Source organism: Salvia hispanica, chromosome 5 (assembly GCF_029641045.1).
Source record: "Salvia hispanica isolate PSC_SH4W2 chromosome 5, Shi_PSC_v1, whole genome shotgun sequence".
NCBI lineage: Eukaryota > Viridiplantae > Streptophyta > Magnoliopsida > Lamiales > Lamiaceae > Salvia > Salvia hispanica.
The window spans coordinates 49,538,949-49,558,937 of NC_142696.1; the positions used below are offsets into that span (position 1 = coordinate 49,538,949).

The 19,989-nt window shown below is 37.2% G+C and overlaps 5 protein-coding genes across 13 annotated transcripts; 3 read left to right on the forward strand and 2 right to left on the reverse strand.

The window, feature by feature from the left end:
- The first annotated feature begins 2,531 nt into the window (after positions 1-2,531).
- LOC125186147 (F-box protein SNE-like) lies at positions 2,532-3,162 on the forward strand. Its single transcript, XM_048082482.2, has one exon. The coding sequence runs from the start codon at positions 2,673-2,675 to the stop codon at positions 3,099-3,101; it is 429 nt and encodes a 142-aa protein (XP_047938439.1). The 5' UTR covers positions 2,532-2,672; the 3' UTR covers positions 3,102-3,162.
- A 2,215-nt stretch (positions 3,163-5,377) lies between these two features.
- On the forward strand, positions 5,378-8,916 carry LOC125189003 (uncharacterized). Of its 2 annotated transcripts, none has more exons than XM_048086165.2 (2): positions 5,378-5,524; positions 6,249-8,916. In XM_048086165.2, exon 2 carries the CDS (start codon positions 6,358-6,360, stop codon positions 8,602-8,604), a length of 2,247 nt encoding a protein of 748 aa, XP_047942122.1. In that variant the 5' UTR covers positions 5,378-5,524; positions 6,249-6,357; the 3' UTR covers positions 8,605-8,916. The 2 variants fall into 2 exon arrangements, with proteins under 2 accessions (XP_047942122.1, XP_047942121.1); XM_048086164.2 differs by having other exon boundaries at positions 6,254-8,916.
- Positions 8,917-9,697: 781 nt separating this feature from the next.
- LOC125186620 (uncharacterized) lies at positions 9,698-11,525 on the forward strand. The gene is made up of 5 exons (XM_048083024.2): positions 9,698-9,855; positions 9,930-10,000; positions 10,085-10,165; positions 10,238-10,281; positions 11,284-11,525. The coding sequence occupies exons 1-5, from the start codon at positions 9,816-9,818 to the stop codon at positions 11,381-11,383; spliced, it is 336 nt and encodes a 111-aa protein (XP_047938981.1). The 5' UTR covers positions 9,698-9,815; the 3' UTR covers positions 11,384-11,525.
- Positions 11,526-11,600: 75 nt separating this feature from the next.
- On the reverse strand, positions 11,601-12,490 carry LOC125186622 (Carbohydrate-binding X8 domain superfamily protein). The gene is made up of 3 exons (XM_048083026.2): positions 12,373-12,490; positions 11,934-12,188; positions 11,601-11,854 (listed from the first exon to the last, which is right to left on the reverse strand). Exons 1-3 carry the CDS (start codon positions 12,443-12,445, stop codon positions 11,820-11,822), a joined length of 363 nt encoding a protein of 120 aa, XP_047938983.1. The 5' UTR covers positions 12,446-12,490; the 3' UTR covers positions 11,601-11,819.
- A 1,839-nt stretch (positions 12,491-14,329) lies between these two features.
- On the reverse strand, positions 14,330-19,912 carry LOC125190215 (uncharacterized). Of its 8 annotated transcripts, none has more exons than XM_089058397.1 (4): positions 19,256-19,912; positions 16,803-19,168; positions 16,522-16,658; positions 14,330-16,000 (listed from the first exon to the last, which is right to left on the reverse strand). In XM_089058397.1, exons 1-2 carry the CDS (start codon positions 19,677-19,679, stop codon positions 16,947-16,949), a joined length of 2,646 nt encoding a protein of 881 aa, XP_088914523.1. In that variant the 5' UTR covers positions 19,680-19,912; the 3' UTR covers positions 14,330-16,000; positions 16,522-16,658; positions 16,803-16,946. The 8 variants fall into 8 exon arrangements, with proteins under 8 accessions (XP_088914523.1, XP_088914518.1, XP_088914520.1 ...); XM_089058392.1 differs by having other exon boundaries at positions 16,803-16,848; positions 16,938-19,911; XM_089058394.1 differs by having other exon boundaries at positions 16,798-16,848; positions 16,938-19,911.
- Between the last annotated feature and the right edge of the window lie 77 nt (positions 19,913-19,989).

Sequence of the window (19,989 nt, forward strand, 5' to 3'; positions counted from 1 at the left end):
TGATGAAGAACTTTCCTTGTAATTTTGTGGGGAAGAATTTGCCCAATTCAAATGCAGAAACCTTTTTCTTTTATGCTCTCATGCATTAGACCACTAAGACACAAGCAGAAAAATACATATATATAGTATTTATTTTTATTTTTTTGATAAGTAATGCCTTCTGATTCTGCAGTCGCATTGAGCTAGAGAGTAGTTGGAGTAGTCTCTCTCTCTCTCTCTCTAGTTTCATGTACATGTGTGTGTATTAATTTGTTTCGTTTCCTAGATCCTTTTGTGTTCACCATGTATCTCTTTGTTTCTTTATTTTGTTTCACTTGATTTTAATCACCTGCTGAGAGATTATTAGTATGTATATATCTAACATTTTATATTAGGGATTATTAGTGTTGTTGTTACGCCTCTGATCAATCGTAAGTCAACATAATCATTAAATTTAATCATGATGTATATATAGACTTAAATATTTCATAACTTTTGCTATGGGTTGTGAATCAATTTTCTCTGTCAATTTGCTTCTTGTATATTTGTTGGTCGATATATTGTTCCACTTCTGATTTCGAGGTCTTATATATATGATCAGAAAATTAACATTATTAGATGAGTATATTGAGAGTGATCGAGATACATATTAATTCAATACGAACATATGATACAAAAACCTTCGAATTAATACTTTCTAACTCCAAATTAAAAGTGGGAGGCAAAGAGAGAGATGCCCATGAAGGAGATGGGGAGAGAGAATAGATTGAAAGAGGAAAAAATAGAGTTATTAGACGAGAGAATAGAATAGGAGAGATATAGAACAAAACAAAGGTGGAGAAAGAGAGTGTATGTTGTTTAATTTCTTACCATTTGCATGAGACGTATTTGTACCATACTATAAAGATTTGTAAGAATATCTCATATCAACGGGAATAAATCAAAATCAAATACTCTCATACCAACACAAATAAATCAAAATCATAACAAATTGAATTCTAAATTCATTTCTTATTATCGGCATGACACATATTTAAACTTAAAGGACAACAAAAGTTTACAAAATTTTGGGAGGATCGATCCCATGACAATCGAGAATAAATCAAATTCAAATTCTAACTAATTATATTAATTATTGAAATAAATACTCCTATAAAGATAGAATGACACTGTCAAACATTTATGGGACTTTTCTCTACATATTTTACTACGCAGCACATATAATATGATATAGTACACCTATGTTTTTAATTATAATATAGTACACCTATGTTTTTAATTATAATATCTAAAATTTAGATGTCAAATCACATGATCGCTAGGCGTCCACTCCACAAGATTTAGTTGCAGAAAATAACCATTCAGAAAAGGGTTCATCAGAATCACCAAAAATTTCCTTACAAAAAATAAAATTTATGCGTTTGACTTTTACTCAAATAAGGAACAACAACATAGTACATATGATAAGAGGGTGAGCAAGTGAGATCCAATAAAATAGTGTAAGAAGAAAAGAAAAAAAAAAGTGGTCACACTTTTTGGGGGGGCCTTTCTTGTAACCAAGAATAATTATATAACACTCACAAGATTCATAAAATACACACATACACACGTGTGTGTGCGTGTGTGTGTGCGCTTGGGAATGTGAGTCCAAGAAACAAGAATCCAAGCCAATAGAAAACAGTGAAGGGTTATATGACTGTTGAGAAGTCTTTGTATGTGTAGGAAGATGTGTTGGAATTTTGCAGGCTCAGATTTTAATGGATCTTTTTTCTCAATCACTAGTAATTTTTTTATCTTTCAATTAGAGATATATGCTTTCTGTTTCATAGGAGTTTGGAATTTTATATTTGTGGATTGGAAATCCAATCAGATGGAGACTGGACTATGGCCATTTTATTGCTTCTCATGCATATATATCTTTCTATTTGGTGGGATCTCAAGATTGCATCATTTCAACATCTATAGAGTATATAAAGGAAGGAAGCTAAGTAGGGAGTATGATTTTATATATACTCCCTCCGTCCCCGATTAGGAGTCACATTTTGACCAGATACGGGTTTTAAGAAATGTAAAGAAAAGTTGGTTGAAAAAAGTTAGTGGAATGTGAGATCAATTTTTTAATATTGGTTTTATAATAAAATGTGAGTGAATTGAGTTAGTGGAATGTTGAACCTGCTTATTATTATTGTAAAAATGAAGTGTGACTCTTAATTGTGGACGAACCGAAATAGAAAAGTGTGACTCTTAATGGGGACAGAGGGAGTATTTGGCAGTGGCATAATCAGTGTGTACACACATAGATACGACTTTTGTTAATTAATTAATAAAATGCAATATGGGAATAAGAACAAAAAGATGTAGAGTTTGAGACGATCCCATGCAGAAAGAGGCCAGCATACATATAACAAGTCATAACGTTTACTTTTTGATGTAAATCCGAGCTTGAGCAACGGCCCTCTACACTAAACAACAAGTAAAAAAACAACAAATATTAGGTTGAAATACTACTACTAATCTCTACCCCTACCCCCAGTTTTACTAGCTAGCTACCATCTTTGTCACCTTCTCCTTTGGCCTCTTCTCTTGTTCCTCAGATGCCTGCCTAGCGCTGCGTTTATAAATTATAAAGACATAGGAGTATCATATTCATAAATACTAGTAGTAAATCTCTCTGTCTCTCTCAACAAATTGATATGGATATTAAGATGATGAAGAAGAAGAAGAAGTGCAAAAGGTTCAGCATCAACGACAACATGGACGTGTTGATAGAGATCTTAAAGCGGCTGGACGAGAAGTCAATGGGCGTGGCGGCGTGCGTGTGCCGCCTGTGGTGCGCCCTAACGAGAAACGACGCACTGTGGGAGCACCTATGCTTCCGCCAGCTGTCTCCGCCTCGGGAGGGCGTGAGGACGGTGGTGGCGGCGCTCGGGGGGTACCGCCGCCTCTACACGCTCTGCGTCAAGCCTGTGCTCACCCGCCTCGCCAACGCCAACGCCAAGAGGACCACCCATGAGGTCGACCTCTCCCTCTCCCTTTTCTGCGTCGATTATTATGAGAGGCTCTTTCTCGCCGGCGCCGCCACCCCGCCCTCCTCCCTCATCTTTCTATGCAAAGCTGGATGACTTAGATATTCTATTTATTTTTCAAATTCAATTCAATATAAATAATCACATTCATTTCTTCTTTCCTTTTCTCTCCACACTTTTATTTATTTCTTTCTGAACTAATGCTTCAAAGTCTATATATGGTTAATATAAGTTCCTCCCAATTTTATAGTAATATTTACATAATGAAAATTAATTATACTTCTACTGCACGTGTTCTTCTTCCAAATATCCAATATTATATTGGACTGTTAAGTTTTAAAAGGTTGGACATCCTTAAAAAAAATGGGATGGGAATATTTTTTGCAATACAACTCGGTCCATCCCACATAACTTACTAAGAGATGAAATGTAGTCCATTTTATAGAAAGAAATCCAGCCCAGGCTAGTCCACTTCGGTGATGCGCCTAGGTTGGGTTGGGCCGTTCTGGCCCATGGTGGTGCAAGGTCCCACCTGACAAAAATATGCACTCTTTTCTTTTTAGTCCGTCCCACAAAAATTATGCACTTTCCAATTTTAAAACATCTTTTTATCTCTAATGAGGTGGAACTCATTCCTCACTAACAATGCTTTAATTACTTTTTCTCTCTATCTTTCTCTTACTTTATCAATTTTGCATTAAAACCCGTGCTGAACCCAAAGTGATATTCTTTGAGGACAGAGACGAGTATTTAATTTAATAAAATGTGAATATAAAATTAGTGAAATACAACGTACCAAAGTCCAAATATTCTATCCGTGTCATAAAAATATACACATTTGAAATGACACGAGAACAAATGCATAATTGGTAATGTGGAGAAGAGTCTATACATTATTTTCTTTCTTACTTATCATTTTTCCACTTTAACTATTTATTAGTATCATTTTTATAAAACTGAGTGCTGAAAAGTCAAAGTGACTCCCTATGTGAGACGGATGGAGTATATTTTACTATGATGAGATAATTGAGGAAAATAAAAAATTTATAATTTTGTTTATTCTAGCTTTAAAAGTTACTATGAGATTAACTACAAATAAAGAAAATTTATGATTTAAATAACATTTATTTCTATTTAGAGAGGTGAATATAATCAGGAGGAGTGAATTTATTGCAATTTGCATTTCTTAAAACTACGGAAGTTGTTTTTTTGGCATGTCAACTATTATTATTATGGAGACTTAAATGTATATAGTAATAGTCGGTTGGATTCATCGATCGAACAATAAATTAGCTGCATATTCCACCTCTTAATTATTTTATGTTTCCTGCTTTCGAGATCTGGTATTTTATTTTGGATTGTATTGCTGACTATTTTAAAATAATTTATTGCATTTTTCTATTAAAAAAAACTAAATAAGGTTTACAACTCTGTAAATGACCTAATTATTATTGGGCTTTTAACCCAATAAATGTACTAGCAATTGCCCAATCGACCTCCCTTTTTAAAAAAAATCAGCCCACAAAAATATATAATCACACGAAATTTACACTATAGTATAATATTTTAAAATAATTATGTAAATTGATTTAGTGCAAAATATGTGTTGGATAAAAGAGTAAGTTAGAGCTTGGTAAGCTTTTAAGAAATAGTATCATGTTTTTGATAAACTAATTTTTTTTTCCTACAATATCTCGTAATTTTGTGAATATATTTTCCTATGCGTCGACGAAGAACTAGCAAATATTATAACATTCAAAAAAAAAATAATTACGAATCTTTTAATTTCCAACTTTGTAATTATTAATATTATTCTATGTACTATAAAGTTGAACAAAAATGAACCATAATTTCTGTGGCCCACAACTCCATGTTACCACCCAACAACTTGTCACCACACAAAATGGTAATATTTGCAATTTATTGATATTATTTTATTCTAATTACAGTATATTGTTTTTAAACCTTTTTTAAAAATTATTACACAATATATATGTATATATATAGATTTAAAAGAAAATAAGTTAACACACATAATATTTTGTAGTACATATGGTGAAATATTAAGATATGTAGCCTTTCTATTGGTTTTTACAAGATGGTAAATATAGTTTAATTATATTTAATACCTCGTATATATTTATATTCAATTTATCCCCAAACATTTTGTTTGGTAAGGGCTCACCTTTGGATGCCTCCCCAAAATTAAATACTATACTAATTGTTACTTTCAGACAACTATAATAAATATAATTATGAAAAATTAACATATTGAATAATGATAATAGTACTATTATATAGTTTTGGTTCCATTTTTATTTTATTCAGTTTTATATTTAATGTATTTATTTATATATACACATTAGCATAATTTTTTTAACTGCTGCGTATAGTTGTAGTTCTACTACTAGTTTAAATAATCTCGCCACAGTATAATTATTTTTTATTTTTATTTTTATTTTTGGTGCTCCGATTTCTGGAGGAATCTCTGCCGTCGGCCGCCGGAATATTCTGCTGAGGTATTTACTTCTCGCCGCCAGCTCCGAGTTTAATCTTAACTGAGCTGGCCTTTTTGGTTTAATTGTATTTCTTTTTTGGTAATTCTGTTGGTGGTGATTTTGAAATGATGCGGTGGATTTCTGTTTGTTCGAATTAAACCTATTTTTGGTGTAGATCTGAAGCTAGTTTTGTAGGATCAGGAGATTCTGTAGTTAATTTTGTTCTGGATTTTTTGAATCTCGCTTAGATTTTGAGATTTTCTCCTTTTGTTAAGTTCGTTGTTTGGGTCGAAAATTGTGGATTTTAGTGAATTTTCGCTGATTTCAAGCTTATATCTTCTGTAATAAAAACATTGTGCTGAATTTTCGGAGGATTTGTTTAATTATGGCGTTGGGTTGAATTCAGCTTGATATTGTTTGACTGGGCTGAATTTGGTGAAAACGTAGTTGAATTGAAGCTTGCGTTTCGTCAGTTGTTTGTTTTTGTTAGTTCGAACAGTTCACTGCGATTTTTTGCATGTTATTTTTTTGGTTGTGTTTGTTGCGTGAAGTGGATGATTTGAATTTACGATTGATTTAGTCTGATTGGTGCTGAGTGACAACGATTGATAGCTTGAGCAGTGGACGATTTTTCTTCGTCTTTTACATTGGTTGTTGAAGCCAGGATTTTATCATGTTTTGTCAGCTTAATATTACGTGTACAGCTGAAATTTAGTGATTCTTGATCTGTTTTCATTTTATGCAGCGCAGTCATTTTTTCTGTAAGGCCATCGGATCTGTCACCTGGCATATGCTGCTTGTAATTTGTTGTTTTTGTTAAGGATCTGGGCTTGCGTATTGTAGTCGAACTTGAGATGGGATCCAACACGGAGGAAGCCATTAGAGCTAAAACATTGGCTGAGAAGCAATTTTTGGAGAAAAATTTTGCCGGAGCGCAGAAGTATGCTGCGAGAGCTCAGACACTATGTAAGGAACTGGATGGTATATCTCAGATGGTGGCCACATTTGGAGTTTACAAGGCGTCTGAGGCGACGGCTAATGGAGAACTTGACTTCTATTCAATTCTTGGAGTGGACCCATCTGTGGAGAAGTCCAAATTGAAGAAGCAGTATAAGAAAATGGCAGTTACACTACACCCTGATAAGAACAAAACTGTTGGCGCTGACGGGGCATTCCGACTAGTTTCTGAAGCATGGACACTGTTATCTGATAGTGCTCAAAGAAGTGCTTATGATCAACGGAGAAGTTTATTTGCTGGGTACAGTGATCCTTCCAAGTTTTCTGCTCATGGAAGACTCGATACATTTTGGACTGTCTGTACCTCCTGTCGTGTCCAGTATGAGTATCTGAGGAAATATGTTAACAAACGACTTTCTTGCAAGAACTGTCGCGGTGTCTTTGTTGCCGTTGAAACTGGGTTGGCCCCTCCAAATGATACTTTCCAATATAACTATTCTTATGCGCCTGAGAATGGTTATGGTCATGGAAACCATGGCCGTGGGGTTGCATATATACCCCCAACAACTGCTTATGGTGCACCGAGTGTGGTGTCGGGTCATCATACGGGATATAGATCAGAGTATGCTTCTAATATATCCTTTCAGGGTAGCGCATCTGGAAATTCTGTCGGACTCTCAGACCCTAGTGGACTATCTTCATCTTCATTTGTCTTTTACCAAGCCAATGGGGAGGCAAACCCGACAAAAGCTAATGGCAAGCATCAGTCGGTGAAGGCTACGGGTCATATGGTCTCTAATGGGCGTACTGGTCAGTATGAAGGATCGAAACCCAAACGGGGGAGACCAGCCAAGAAGAGAAAAGTGGAATTAGGAATCTCGTATCCAAATGGGCATGACAAAGGTTGTGCAAATGTTGCTGTAGAACCTAATTCAGCCACCGCAAATGGAATATTAAAGCCTGCTGCTAAGCTTCCCTTTGCAGCTGAAACTTTGACAAGGCGGAGTTCTGCTGCTCCTGCGGTTGATGGGAGGCAGTTGTTAATTGATAAGGCAAGAACAGAAATTCGTAAGAAGCTTGAAGAAATGAAGTTGGCTGATGAAGCAGCTGCTGTTGAGGCTGAGAAAAGAAAGGCGCTTGCTGAAGCTGATAGATTACGTGCAGCTGCTGCTAATAAACAATTGGAACTTAAGAGAACTGTATCTATAACAGTTCCAGATTCGGACTTCCATGACTTTGACCAGGACAGGTCTGAAGGATGCTTTAAGCCTAAGCAGATATGGGCCCTCTATGATGAAGAAGACGGTATGCCTCGCTTATATTGTATAATTCGCGACATCATCTCCCTGGATCCATTCAAGATTTACATAAGCTACTTAAGCTCAAAATCTGACACTGAATTCGGGAGTGTGAATTGGTTAGATTCTGGGTTTACCAAATCTTGTGGGAGTTTTAGAGTGTTTCACTCCGAAACAGTGGAGCATGTCAACATATTCTCTCATCTCCTTGCTAGGGAGAAGGCTGGTAGGGGAGGTTGTGTAAGAATATATCCAAGAAGTGGAGACATTTGGGCTGTATACAGGAACTGGTCACCGGATTGGAACAGAACAACTCCGGCTGAGGTAAGACACCAGTACGAAATGGTTGAGGTTCTTGATGATTATTCCGAAGATAACGGTGTATGTGTAGCGCCTGTGATTAAGCTGGATGGATACAAGACGGTGTACCGTAGGGACACAGACAAGAATGGCACCCGATGGATTCCAAGAAGAGAGATGCTACGGTTTTCACACCAGGTACCGTCTTGCTCCCTCAAAGTTGAAGGCGCTAACTTGCCTGAGGGCTGCTGGGATCTCGACCCTGCTGCAACCCCAGAAGCACTCCTTCATGGAGAAACTGGACTTCAAAATAAGACAAGTCCAGGCCAGACAGCAATCATTTCTGAGATCCGAGAAGAAGAACAATATTCATCTGAAGGAAAAGTGAGTGAGAGTAAAATCTTTGCTTCAACTCCAGACAACTACGGCACACAGGTTGCAGGCATGGAGCCCAAAAGTATCACAAGCGAGGTCCCTCAAGTGGAATGCAGAAACGAAAAAGCTCCAGCCGGACTGCCGTGTGTTGGAACAGGTGCAAGGAGTTAACAAGAGTTGAGGTAATCTTGAAAAAACTCCATTTTACATATATCAAGTGCATCCTCACAGCTGAACTACAGGCTTGACAGACATGAAAGTGCAAAAGAAAGTAGAAATTGAACCTGCTCTGTCCGTTGCAGGGAGAGACACAAATGTATAGATTTAAACACAGCCTAGATTGATCCCTACTTTCCTCAAAAAGGTTAGATAGTTGGAGGATTAGAAGCAATCCTTTGCCTTCATATCCATTCAGTAATTTGTAACCTTGATTTTAGAACTGTTTGACTCCTGCTTCTATAGAAATGCTTTATATTTTGACTCTGTTTATGTATCGCTTGCTTTTTCGCTATCTCTGCGAAATTGAAATCTTGAGAAGTTTTTGGAGTTTTGTGATTTTTGTTCTTGGATTTTTTTGATCAATATTTTCCAATCTTGAAAGATTTGATGATTAACTGTTTGTTTAAAGGCTAGTCCTGCAGTTTTCAGCAACTGTGCTGCCCTTTTCTATTGTGTTATTTTATCCATTGTAAATAGTACCAATGCATAATCGAGCAAGTATGCTATTGCCTATCTGAATTGTTGTACTATTGACTAGGAAATTTTCTCATTACAAACTAAAATCAAGAAAAAAATTGAGATTTTGTTATTGAACTATCGAAGGATTGAGGGATCTCGATCCTCTCCGAGACCTAGTTATCACATTTAAAATTTTCAACAAAGTATTGCAACGAAAAATTTGAAGGAAAATAGAAAGCATCATTCAGATCTTGGTATCACATTGATAATTGATTGAAATGAAAAATTGAAGACAAAAACCAAGCATTAATCTTTGCTACCAACGTGAAGAAACTGTAGGGTGTTTAATGAAAATAATGAGAGTCAATGTCTTCCTCCGTCTCACTCACACTTTCCTTTTTAGTTTGTCGTACAAAAGAGGTCACATTTCTATATTTGGAAAAGCTCTATCTCATGTGAATATAAAAATTATATATTCTCTCACCTTCTGAATATAAAAATTATATATTCTCTCACCTTCTAAAATCTCGTATTGTGCTAAAGTGTGACTCGCTAAATACTCCAGAGTTAATAGAGGACAGAGGATGTGGAAAACTCTAGAGAAGTTTCTTTTCCCTTTTTCTATTGTTTTGAGCTAAATACTGGAGCTGGACAAAGAACTGAAAAAAAGAAATAAACGAAAAAGAAAAAATCGAAAATCAGAAATGGATCCTCGTCTCTGGCACAAAGTTGCAGCTATCTCAGGTAAACATCAATCTCTCTCTCCCTCTCTCTCTCCGAATTTTTTGTTTGATTGCTATTTCTGCATCTGGAACCAGGTGTAGCTGCTCTAGGGCTCGGAACCTATGGCGCTCATGGTTTCAAGCCAAAGAACCCTTCCTACAACGATGTAACTATGCTCTATTTTTCGAGTTTTTCTCAGTTATTTTTTGCAATGACGTGATTCATCTGTGCGATTGATTGCGTATTGAAGGTGTGGCGTACAGCAAATTTGTACCATTTGGTTCACACAGCTGCTTTGCTCGCCGCTCCTATTACTTCACACCCTAATATTGTGAGTGCCCACTTCTCGTGTTTGTGATTTTGCATTCAAGTCTTTTTTATGTGGATTTATTGTTTTTGATAGTTTGGAGGCCTTTTGACTACTGGAATCGTGGCATTTTCGGGGACGTAAGTTTTCTGTTTCTTGTCATTTTCTTTCGGTAGAAGCTCAATTTACTATTCATGGATTTGATGAAACGATGAAAGAAATGGTTGATCCATTTTAGATTTTTCAGTTCATATAAGTTTAGATGAGTGTATATTGGGAGTTTTGCTCACATTGTAAAATCTATGTACAATATCTTATACTACAATTGAAGTAGGCCAAGAAACAGAGTTCCAGCTCGTTGGTATATCAGTGTGTGGAACTCGCTGAGCATGATCTGGTTGAGAATGTTTGATCTTGCAGAATTGCATGTAGGCAAGAAATTCGAAACTTGTGTTGGTGGTTGATATCTAAATGGCTAAAGACTGAACATTTGGGGATTGGTTCGTAGGTTATTGCATGAATTGCTCTGGTGTTTTATGATGAGTCGTCCTTATTGTTTGTCACTGTTCAAATCATTCATTAACAACTCAAGAGTTGAGACGGACGAATGGTGTGATTCTATGTGATCCCTGCCACAGATTATTTCCTACAAAGTTGTGATTTTTTTTTCTAAATTTCCTTGGAGGTATCTGTTTTACATGGAAAAGCATAACTGCCTGTTGTTTTTGAAGCATCCTCACAACCTAATAGTTTGCTATTCAGGATGTAACTAAATCACAACATCAATATTCATATATCAAGCATATAATGACAAAGTATAAGGTGCCCCGATTTTAAGTATGTTGTATGTTACTTAGAACTTTAATGTGCTGACATATCCCTCACCATGATCAACTCCTGATATATTCCAGTAGACTGCCTTTCTGAAGATTTCACTCATTATACTACTACTAGTTCATATTTGGCATTTGTTTCAAAATGATAACTGTAGACAAATCCTGAGATGGGATTCTATACAAAGGCAATGGTCGATTTTCCAGGTGCTATCCTGAGAAATCCTGAGATGGGCTGACTTAACATTTCTTGTGGTTTCGTTAGATTTTCTGTATGATATCTATGACTAACAATGGTCGATTTTCCAGGTGCTATGCGGTTGCATACCTAGAAGATAGAACGTATTCTCGGTTGGCCCCCTTTGGAGGATTTGCCTTCATCGGTGCATGGGCAAGCTTGATGTTCTGAGCAGTTTCATCTCTCAAAATAACATGTTGTAATTGCTATTGGCACTATTGCTATTGAGAAATCTGTCTCTTAGCTATATATTGTACTTTGTATACTGCTTTTTTAGCTATGAAGAAATATAATAAAGTTATTGATTTCTCTAGTTAGCCATTCCTTTTACCTTTTCAGTATGTATTTCAGTGAATAATCCGTGTAAAGAGATTTTTCTGTCATAAAATTACATGAAGTGTGAATTCATTCATTTTTTGGCAGTAGTAAGATTTGCAGTATTTGTTTGGAAAAGCAAGAAAATGGCAAGGAATAGCCTTGCCAGACAAGTAGTACAATTGAAGATGCTAGCAATGAAATTATACGATGACAAGAAACCCCCGCGTTTTGTCAACTGAACTGTGTTTCCTCGTCCAAATCGACCATTTCTTGATTGATAACCTCAAGCTCAGGGTGTGAGCTCATAGTTGCAAGAGTTATAACCTGCAGGAACAAGGCAGCCATAGTTAATAGAATGTGTGTGTGTGTGTGAGAGAGAGAGATAGAGAGAGAGAGGACTGACTGGGGTCAAGAGCAGTGGTATAGGCAGCGCCTCTGAAGTAACAAGAGCCACCTCTGCGCTTGAACTTTTGATAGTAATTGTTGAAGGCATAAGAAGCATGGGCCCTAACAGTATTGGGCTGAAAGCAGGCCTGGCCTACTTGAATCTTGCTGCAGTTGGCGTTTCCAATACCACAGGCCCAATCCAAAGCCGCTTGCAATTCACTCTCCGAGCTTTGCTCGTCTGCGACACACCACTCTCCCACCACCACTCCATCTGAACAAAATAAATGGAGTATTAAAAGTCATTTTATAAAATGAATTCATGTAAAAGTATAGACTGTAGAGTTGAGATATGGAGTTTTAGTGGAGATGAAGAAGCAAATTAAGTGTTTTGACAGATATAAACAGAGACCAACATTGGAATTTTATTAGGGGGTGATAGAAATCCATGATGTTACCTGATAGTATTTGTAAATAGTTGGTGATAAGAAAGAGAGCAAGGAGAGAGCATATCTTGTTGAGTGGTGACATGTTATCTGAATGTAGGGAGAAGAGTAAGAGAGTAGTGATATATAAGGTTGGAGTATTGGAGTGTAGTGTACACGTGAGCATTGGTCGAAAAAGGCTGCAAAAAAACTTAAAACAAAAAGGCTCGGACTACAAAAACAGATCGCACTTGTTTTGAGCAAAAAAAGAGAATCAGATTCTAGTGTGTTATGCATGGCAAAAAAGAGAATCACATGCATGCTTTATGAATCATGTTATGGGGTTAATTAATCCAAAATACTAAGTATATGGTTTAAATACTCCAATCAATAGTCTCCTTTAGGAGTTTGAGATGTTTCTAGGCCCAATCATTTTTAGTGTTAGCCCAACAAATCAAACCTGAGCTGGGCCCATTTTTATGTCATCTTGGGTTATTTGAAGCATGAGTCCAATTAACCTTTATCATCAAATTCAAAGCGTTTAAGTTGTTTGAAAAAATGTAAGATTATCATGCATATATGGAGGCTAGAAGGAAGATAAATGGAGCTCAAAATGTTGCATGGTATGTGGAATCAGAGCTGCTCAGCTCTTTAAGTTGTGATGAATCATTCACTGTCTCATTTATATGCATTCATTCATCTACTCGTATTAGTTTTGTATGTTTGTTTTAGAGTTAATCAAATTGAGCTTAATCCCATCTTTACATGATCATATATATATGTAGAAATAATAAATTGTAGGTTTGGGAGCAGGTGAATATGCAGATAAGCTATCTGCAGGAAGCATTGCTGTAATTCTTCATCTTTTAAACATCTAGCTAGTCCTTGTGTTCCCATCCAAAAGCTCTCAAGATTTCTACGAGAGAGTATGTTTGTGATGCCTTCACGTTTCCACGGTCGGTTATACAGTAGTGCATGATGGTTGTTAAAACTAAGCGTTTCATTTTGTGCAGGCCACGGCTCTTATATATCTACTCCAAAAGCTTTATTTTGCAAACATCATCCAAAGAATACCATGTATTGCTACTTCTTCGTACGTACTACTTTCCTTTTCGATTTGTCATTTTTGGTTTTGAGATTGCAGAAAATATTAGAGAAGCAACTCACAAATATATGTAAAACATGTTCCATTCTTTGGCAGGAGTAAGAAACGTAAGCACAGATCAAAGGAGGCTTTGAATGACATGTAAGGATGTCAAGGCTTCGAATGACATGTAAGTTTGTTGGCTTGTAACTCATGCTTTGTCTTATCGACAACAACAGGGATGTAGTTTCAGCAAGATGCTAGAGTGAAGCTTAGAGCCGCATTGCATGAAGAGAATCTGAGAATGATTCTGTGAAACTCATAGTTGATACATACTAGTATAATTTTGTATTTGTTCAATTTCCTTGTCACCAAATTTGCATTTGAGATGCATGAGCATGTTATTTTTAGGTTTAAAATATAGGTATTTGCTTACATGTGAAAAATGGTGCATTTATTCCATCAATTTGAATTACTAGGAGTATATGAAAACAATGTATTTATATGATGATAAATCGTCGCCATTTTTCATTTGTATTGCTAGAAAACGTCCAAAAGCATTGTACCATGAGCAAGCAAATGAGGTTATGCAGGTAATTCAAAACCACCACCTACTCTCCTACTCCTACTATTTTGTCATCTCTCTACTGTCATATCAACTGCATCAAACAAAACTTTTTTTTTTTACCTTAATTTCTCATAATTTCTTTTTATTACATTGTCTTTACAACCATGAAAAGAAAATGAACTATTGTTTCTAGCAAAAGGGACTGACTTAACCGATTCTAGCACATACCGATCTAGTTTTACGGATTTTGGACAACCTCTCTCAACATGTTTTTTCGCCCGTTGCTTGATCTTAGCTTGACAAGGTGTATGTTTTAGCTGTGTTTCATGCATCCTATGTACCTCAGAAACTAGCTTCTCTTTATTGTATCAACTTTTCTTACATAGAGAAAAGAAGGGATCAAGAAGATAGACAAGTATAAAAGGAAACAGGAAAAGAATGTGATCTCACATTAAGCATAAATATGCGTATACATATCATGGATTTCTAGAGACGAAGAGAGGTATCAACATCAGAAATTTCAAAGAAACTGTGAGGCCCTCTAACAGTTTGTTGGCGTCGGAAATGTGGCGTGTGATGACTAAGGGAGGAAGAGTTGAGCCCAAGTGCTAGAGGGTCTTGACAAGCAGCGTTGTTTGAAGACAACGTTGAAAATCTCGTGACTGAAAGGTCATGGCGAAGATTGGTTTCTGGAGGCATTAGTCTGAGATTCTGTGTCTCTTCTCTCATCTCCTTCAATCTCTGCAGCTGCTTAAACCTTTCTTGAAGTAGCACTATTGATGAACCAACTATTGCTGGATCCTTGTGTTGCCTCCCCATTCTCTCTCTCTCTCTCTCTTGCATGGTGTGTGCTTGTGTATGATAGTGTATATATAATAAGAGAGGGGTTTTATTGTTTTTGCCACTGGTTTTGGAGGTTATACCAATCAGCCTCTTGATTGATTCCAATGTGACGAAATGAAGGGGGGAATCGGGCGACTGCGCAGTAAAGTCCAAGAAGGAAATGCTTGAGAGAGTAGTGAAATAATCTAGAGAGAGGGAGAGAAGTTGGTGGAGGGAAAAGGAGTTGAAGGTATGGCTAAATGTTGAGGGGAAGAGGCCAAATGGGAATGTATATAGTAGTTGGAGGGATATGTTTATTGGAATATGAGGTTGTGTGTCGGCTTGTTTTGAGCATTCTAATTACGCCATCATTGATGGTTCCATTCTTGTTGTTATCCTGAGTCATCAATGATGATTTTGATTAATTTAATAGGTTAGTAGAATAATTTGTATAATAACTTTGGAACATATCACAATTTGCAATTCGATTCTTTATCTTGAATTTTAGCCCCCTTTGCTTAGTTGATCCATTGAAACAAAATGTTGTGTACAAACATATTGAATGTAACAGAGAAATCGAACAAAGAAACAAGACATGGCAAACATTTTCTGCCATGCTATCTTGGCCTTGATGAGAATATCAGAAAGTAAAACTCAGAGAGATACAGAGATCAGCCAATTATTTGCAAGTTGCCAAATGTGCCTAACAAGAATGTAGAAGAGCAATGTGAATTTCAAAATTCCCACTTGCTTCACAAAAGAATCATTCAAATTTACATGCTAAGACTAATGTGAGCTCTAGAGAATACAAGGGGAGTAAAAGTTAACCAAACATGAGTCCCAAAGAATTGTATAGCGAAAATCCAATGAGTTAGGGAAGCATTGAAGTTTTTCCTATTATGAGTTGATTCAACTGGTCGCAATTTGCAGTCATGAATATGTAGACATGGCTCTAAAACTATACATACTTTACATCCAAGCTGTATGCAAGAGCCTGGATGAGAAACGCCTGGTTCGACATCCATCAGCACCACGTCGTATGCATAGACAGTTAACAAGTGATGACGATAGCTGCCAAATGTTACAGGCTTTGAGTAATTCTGAAATACCAAAATTTTGCCATCTCCTCTATTGAGCCCAAGAAGTCCACAAGATAGATTCAGGATTCAGTACGCACGCGAACACCCCTAGTTTTGAAAAAACAAGTTATAAGTTATTGTCCTGAAATAGCATTAAACCCAATTTCATTTGTCACCCAACCAACCAAACTTTCAATCTTTGCATATATGTGACAGTTAATTGGTATATCTAAACAAGTTAAATTTGTTTTATTTACTGTGTGCATATTAATCATCAAATCAGTATTCAGTAAATACACGTGCACACAAGCATCAATGGGGTACATTAGATTGCATCCAAGTGGTGGAGTATATGATCTGAGGCAAATCTCATGCATCCAATGATATTGCACCCAATTATTAAGTGACACGTTTATGACATTAGATAGTTGGCATTTTCTTTAGCCTTGCCTAATATAATGTTACCTTTTGCTCAAATAGTAGAGTTCGACAATTTAAAGCACTTCTAAGAGGCAAAGCAGCAAATGTGCTATTACTTCGTTTTTATAATGGCTACTTATAAATGTTTTATCATTACCACAAAATTTAGTTAAACATTCAAATACAAAAGCAAATGTAAGGACAATTACCTGAAATTATTGGTTAACCGAGCAACCAGGTCATATCTCTCTTTTTTAGAAAGAAAAATTGATCAGTGAGATCCCAAGAATCGGGCAACTCCATAGTATCCTGTGAGCAATGTATGGCATATATGACATTTGGAGCCCTAAAGAAGCCAAAAACAAACAGATATTAAAACAACAAGATTACTGCAATGAAATTATGAAACTTGTGTTGCTGAAGCTGCTATACTAGAACACGGAAAAGGAGCTGACAGAAATATTTTAATAGAATAACATAATGACCTCACCACTTATTTGATTGTAATTTGCAGCTTAATATCCTTCCACGAGATGCTGCAGAAAACCCACCCTTGTTGAGAAAAGATAAGGGCTATCAAATAAGAATGTATTTCCCATGAAAAAAATGTTATAACTATATCAACCATGAAATATTATCCTGGGTTTTGGTCTCCTAGGACTTGCAATCCATCAGAAAGTTGGTTCTCTGAGATAGATTTGTCGGTATTAGACATCTCCCTCCCTAGCATTTGATGTGTCTGGTTGCTAATAAGGACATTCTTTGAGTTCATTGCATGAAGAAAATTCAAGCATAATTGTGATTCCCCACCCTTTAGTAGGCGGTCAATCAAGACGGTCCAAACAATCTCATCACCATTCCATTGTTTCTCAAGCATGCCGTTGAACACCGTTTCAGCCTCTTTTGTCCTTTGTCTTGAACAGAGAGCTGATATAAGATCTGCATAAACTGATAAAGGGAGGTTGGAACCCCTACGGTTAAGCAGATGAAGTGTCTCCAGAGCAGCGTCTACTCTCAAATTCTTGCAATAAGCTTTGAGGAGAGAGCAATATATAGCCTCATTAGGAGCCTGCTCTTTCTCCTTCATAAATTTCACCAGCTGATCTGCCTCGTGGCTTCTGCCACCATGACAGAGACCATCAATTAAGATGGAAAATGTATCAATAGAAGGTTCACAGCCAATCTCGGACATCCTAGCTAGTAGACTGCAGAAGGTATCAACTGTAGCTTCTCTTTCACCGAAAATATGACCAGGAACAGTTTCATGTTGCGCTGTGATTTTTTCAGCAACTGTCTGGCTCTCCCTCTGTATCCCTTTGAGCAACACACTGTAGGTCCTGTAATTTGGGGTGCAACCTGCATTTATCATCCGATGAAGCAGAGAAAATGCATGATCTAGTCTACCTACAGATACAAAGCCATCGATCAACGAGGTATATGTGACCACATCTGGATATATTCTTTTTGTCATCATCTCTTCAAGCAAGATCTCTGCCTCATCCACGCGGCCTTCCCGGCAAAGACCATCGATCAATGCACTGTAGGTATACAAGTTTGGCAAGCAATTCTTTCTCTCCATTTCACGGAGAACCTTGAATGCCATATCTAACCCCCCATCCTTGCAAAGACCATCAATTAGAGTTGTATATGTAATCACATTGGGAAGCAAACCATCTTCTGCCATGTCATTGCATAGTTTCTCTGCTTCAGACAGCCTATAAAGCTTAGATAGACCATTAAGAACAGCATTATAGGTCTGTATATTAGGATGGCAACCAACCTCCTTCACCCTCTTGAGCAAAACTAATGCATCTTCAACTTTCCCTTTCTTGCAGAGACCATTAATTAGAGTCGCATAGTTCACCAAATTTGGGCTCAGACCTTCCAGCATCATTTCCTCAAATAATGCAGAAGCAGCATCAAGCCGATCTCCTTTGCAAAACCCATTAATGAGTTCCGCATATGTATACTGGTCAGGTTTACATCCATTTTCCTTCATCACCTCCATCAACCTACTGGCATTATCTAGATAACCGCATCCAATGTATCCTTTGATTAGCGTGTTATATGTGATCGTATTGGGAGGGGGACCCAGCAGCATTTCACGAAATAGAGTCATTCCCCGTTCAACATTTTTTATCACACAGAAACCATTGATCATAGCATTATATGTTTCTGTTTTGTCCAAATGACCGTGACGTTCCATCCACTGAAAGATTTTAAAAGCAGCATCTACATTTCCTCTCTCACACAGTTCATGTATCAGAGCATTATAAGTGACTGTGGTAGGAACCAATCCATCTCTCACCATCTTGTGGTACAGCCCTTTTGCTACCTCAAGTTGGTTAGATTTTGCCAATCCACTGATAAGGGCCGTGTATGTCAGCACATTGGGTACAGTACCCCTCTCTCTCATGCTTGCAACAAGAGAAACCGCCTCATCTACACGCCCATCTTCAAGCAATGCTGTGATAGGAAGAGTGTAAGTGTAAACTGTAGGTCTGATGTGATTCTCAATCATCTCCTCAATCATACACAAAGCCTCATCAACCCTTCCATCATTACATAAGCCATTAATAAGAGTACTATACGTCACTGCATTGGGATTAATCCCTTTCTTTACCATCTGATCAAAAACAACAAACGCTTTATCCAGATTTCTGTTCCTACAGTGCCCTAGAATTAACGACGTATAAGTGAACACATCAGGAAACATTTCAAACTGATATAGCTGAGACAAGATAATCTTAGCCTCCTTCACCTTCCCCTTCTTACATAGAATATTGATCATGGTATTCAAAGTTAACAAACTGGGCTTGATCCCACTAGCCAAAATCTCCTTATACACATTTAGAGCTGCAACAAGCATATTAAATTTCCCCAATTGAATCAAAAGGGAATTAAAACTATATAGACTATAAGAAAGGCCTTTACTAGCAATACCATTCAAGAAATCAACAACCCTCCTAATTTCCCCCTCGTCTCGACAAGCTTTAATCATAAGAATCCTCACATGGTCAGCAGGCGCAAAATTCTGATCTTTAACAAGCCTATTCAACATGGACATATAACAGCACATATCATGACTGTAAAAATGCCACTTAGAAAGCCAATAAAAAAACTGCAAAACAGAATCGGTGCTGGAGTGGGTTTCAATGATTCGGGCGACGTGGAAAGGTCTGAGCTTGGGTGTGAGGGATTTCAGCTCGGAGCTACCGCGCCATGGGATACGCGGATTGGATAGTATTTCGCAGACTAGTTGGACTAGATTTGGCGAGGGCTGATTTTGGGAATCGGAGAAGCTGAGGAGACGGCGGGTGGATAGTAAAACCGGATAGGGGAAATGAGGCTTAAGGGGTTTTAACATCGCGAGAAAGAGGGCCGCGGGAGGTGGAGGTGGCGGCGGCGAGAGAGTTCATGAATCACTAATGCGGCGGAGGAGAGGATTGCCATAAAATACGGTGGCGCATTGATGGATGGAGGGACTGGCAAGAAGGGCAAACCGAAGCACAGAGACGGAGAGAGGGGTTTGTTCACAGTTGAGTTTAGGTATTTTATTTATTGTAAATCATTTTTGGTATATAAATTATGAAATTGTATTTCACTAAAATATTCCTAAAATTTGATGTAAATATCACTAAAATGATTTTTACACTTTCAACTTATTCTTTATCTAA

Bases quoted from the DNA above. Each gene is read 5' to 3' on its own strand.
- LOC125186620 (XM_048083024.2), top strand. From the start codon at position 9,816: ATGGATCCTCGTCTCTGGCACAAAGTTGCAGCTATCTCAG. The intron at 9,856-9,929 runs GTAAACATCAAT...ATCTGGAACCAG, and splicing joins CAAAGTTGCAGCTATCTCAG to GTGTAGCTGCTCTAGGGCTC. The intron at 10,166-10,237 runs GTGAGTGCCCAC...TGTTTTTGATAG, and splicing joins TTACTTCACACCCTAATATT to TTTGGAGGCCTTTTGACTAC.
- LOC125190215 (XM_089058392.1), bottom strand. From the start codon at position 19,679: ATGTTAAAACCCCTTAAGCCTCATTTCCCCTATCCGGTTTTACTATCC.
- LOC125186622 (XM_048083026.2), bottom strand. From the start codon at position 12,445: ATGTCACCACTCAACAAGATATGCTCTCTCCTTGCTCTCTTTCTTATC. The intron at 12,189-12,372 runs GTAACATCATGG...TATTTTGTTCAG, and splicing joins CTATTTACAAATACTATCAG to ATGGAGTGGTGGTGGGAGAG. The intron at 11,855-11,933 runs GTCAGTCCTCTC...TTGTTCCTGCAG, and splicing joins TACCACTGCTCTTGACCCCA to GTTATAACTCTTGCAACTAT.
- LOC125186147 (XM_048082482.2), top strand. From the start codon at position 2,673: ATGGATATTAAGATGATGAAGAAGAAGAAGAAGTGCAAAAGGTTCAGC.
- LOC125189003 (XM_048086165.2), top strand. From the start codon at position 6,358: ATGGGATCCAACACGGAGGAAGCCATTAGAGCTAAAACATTGGCTGAG.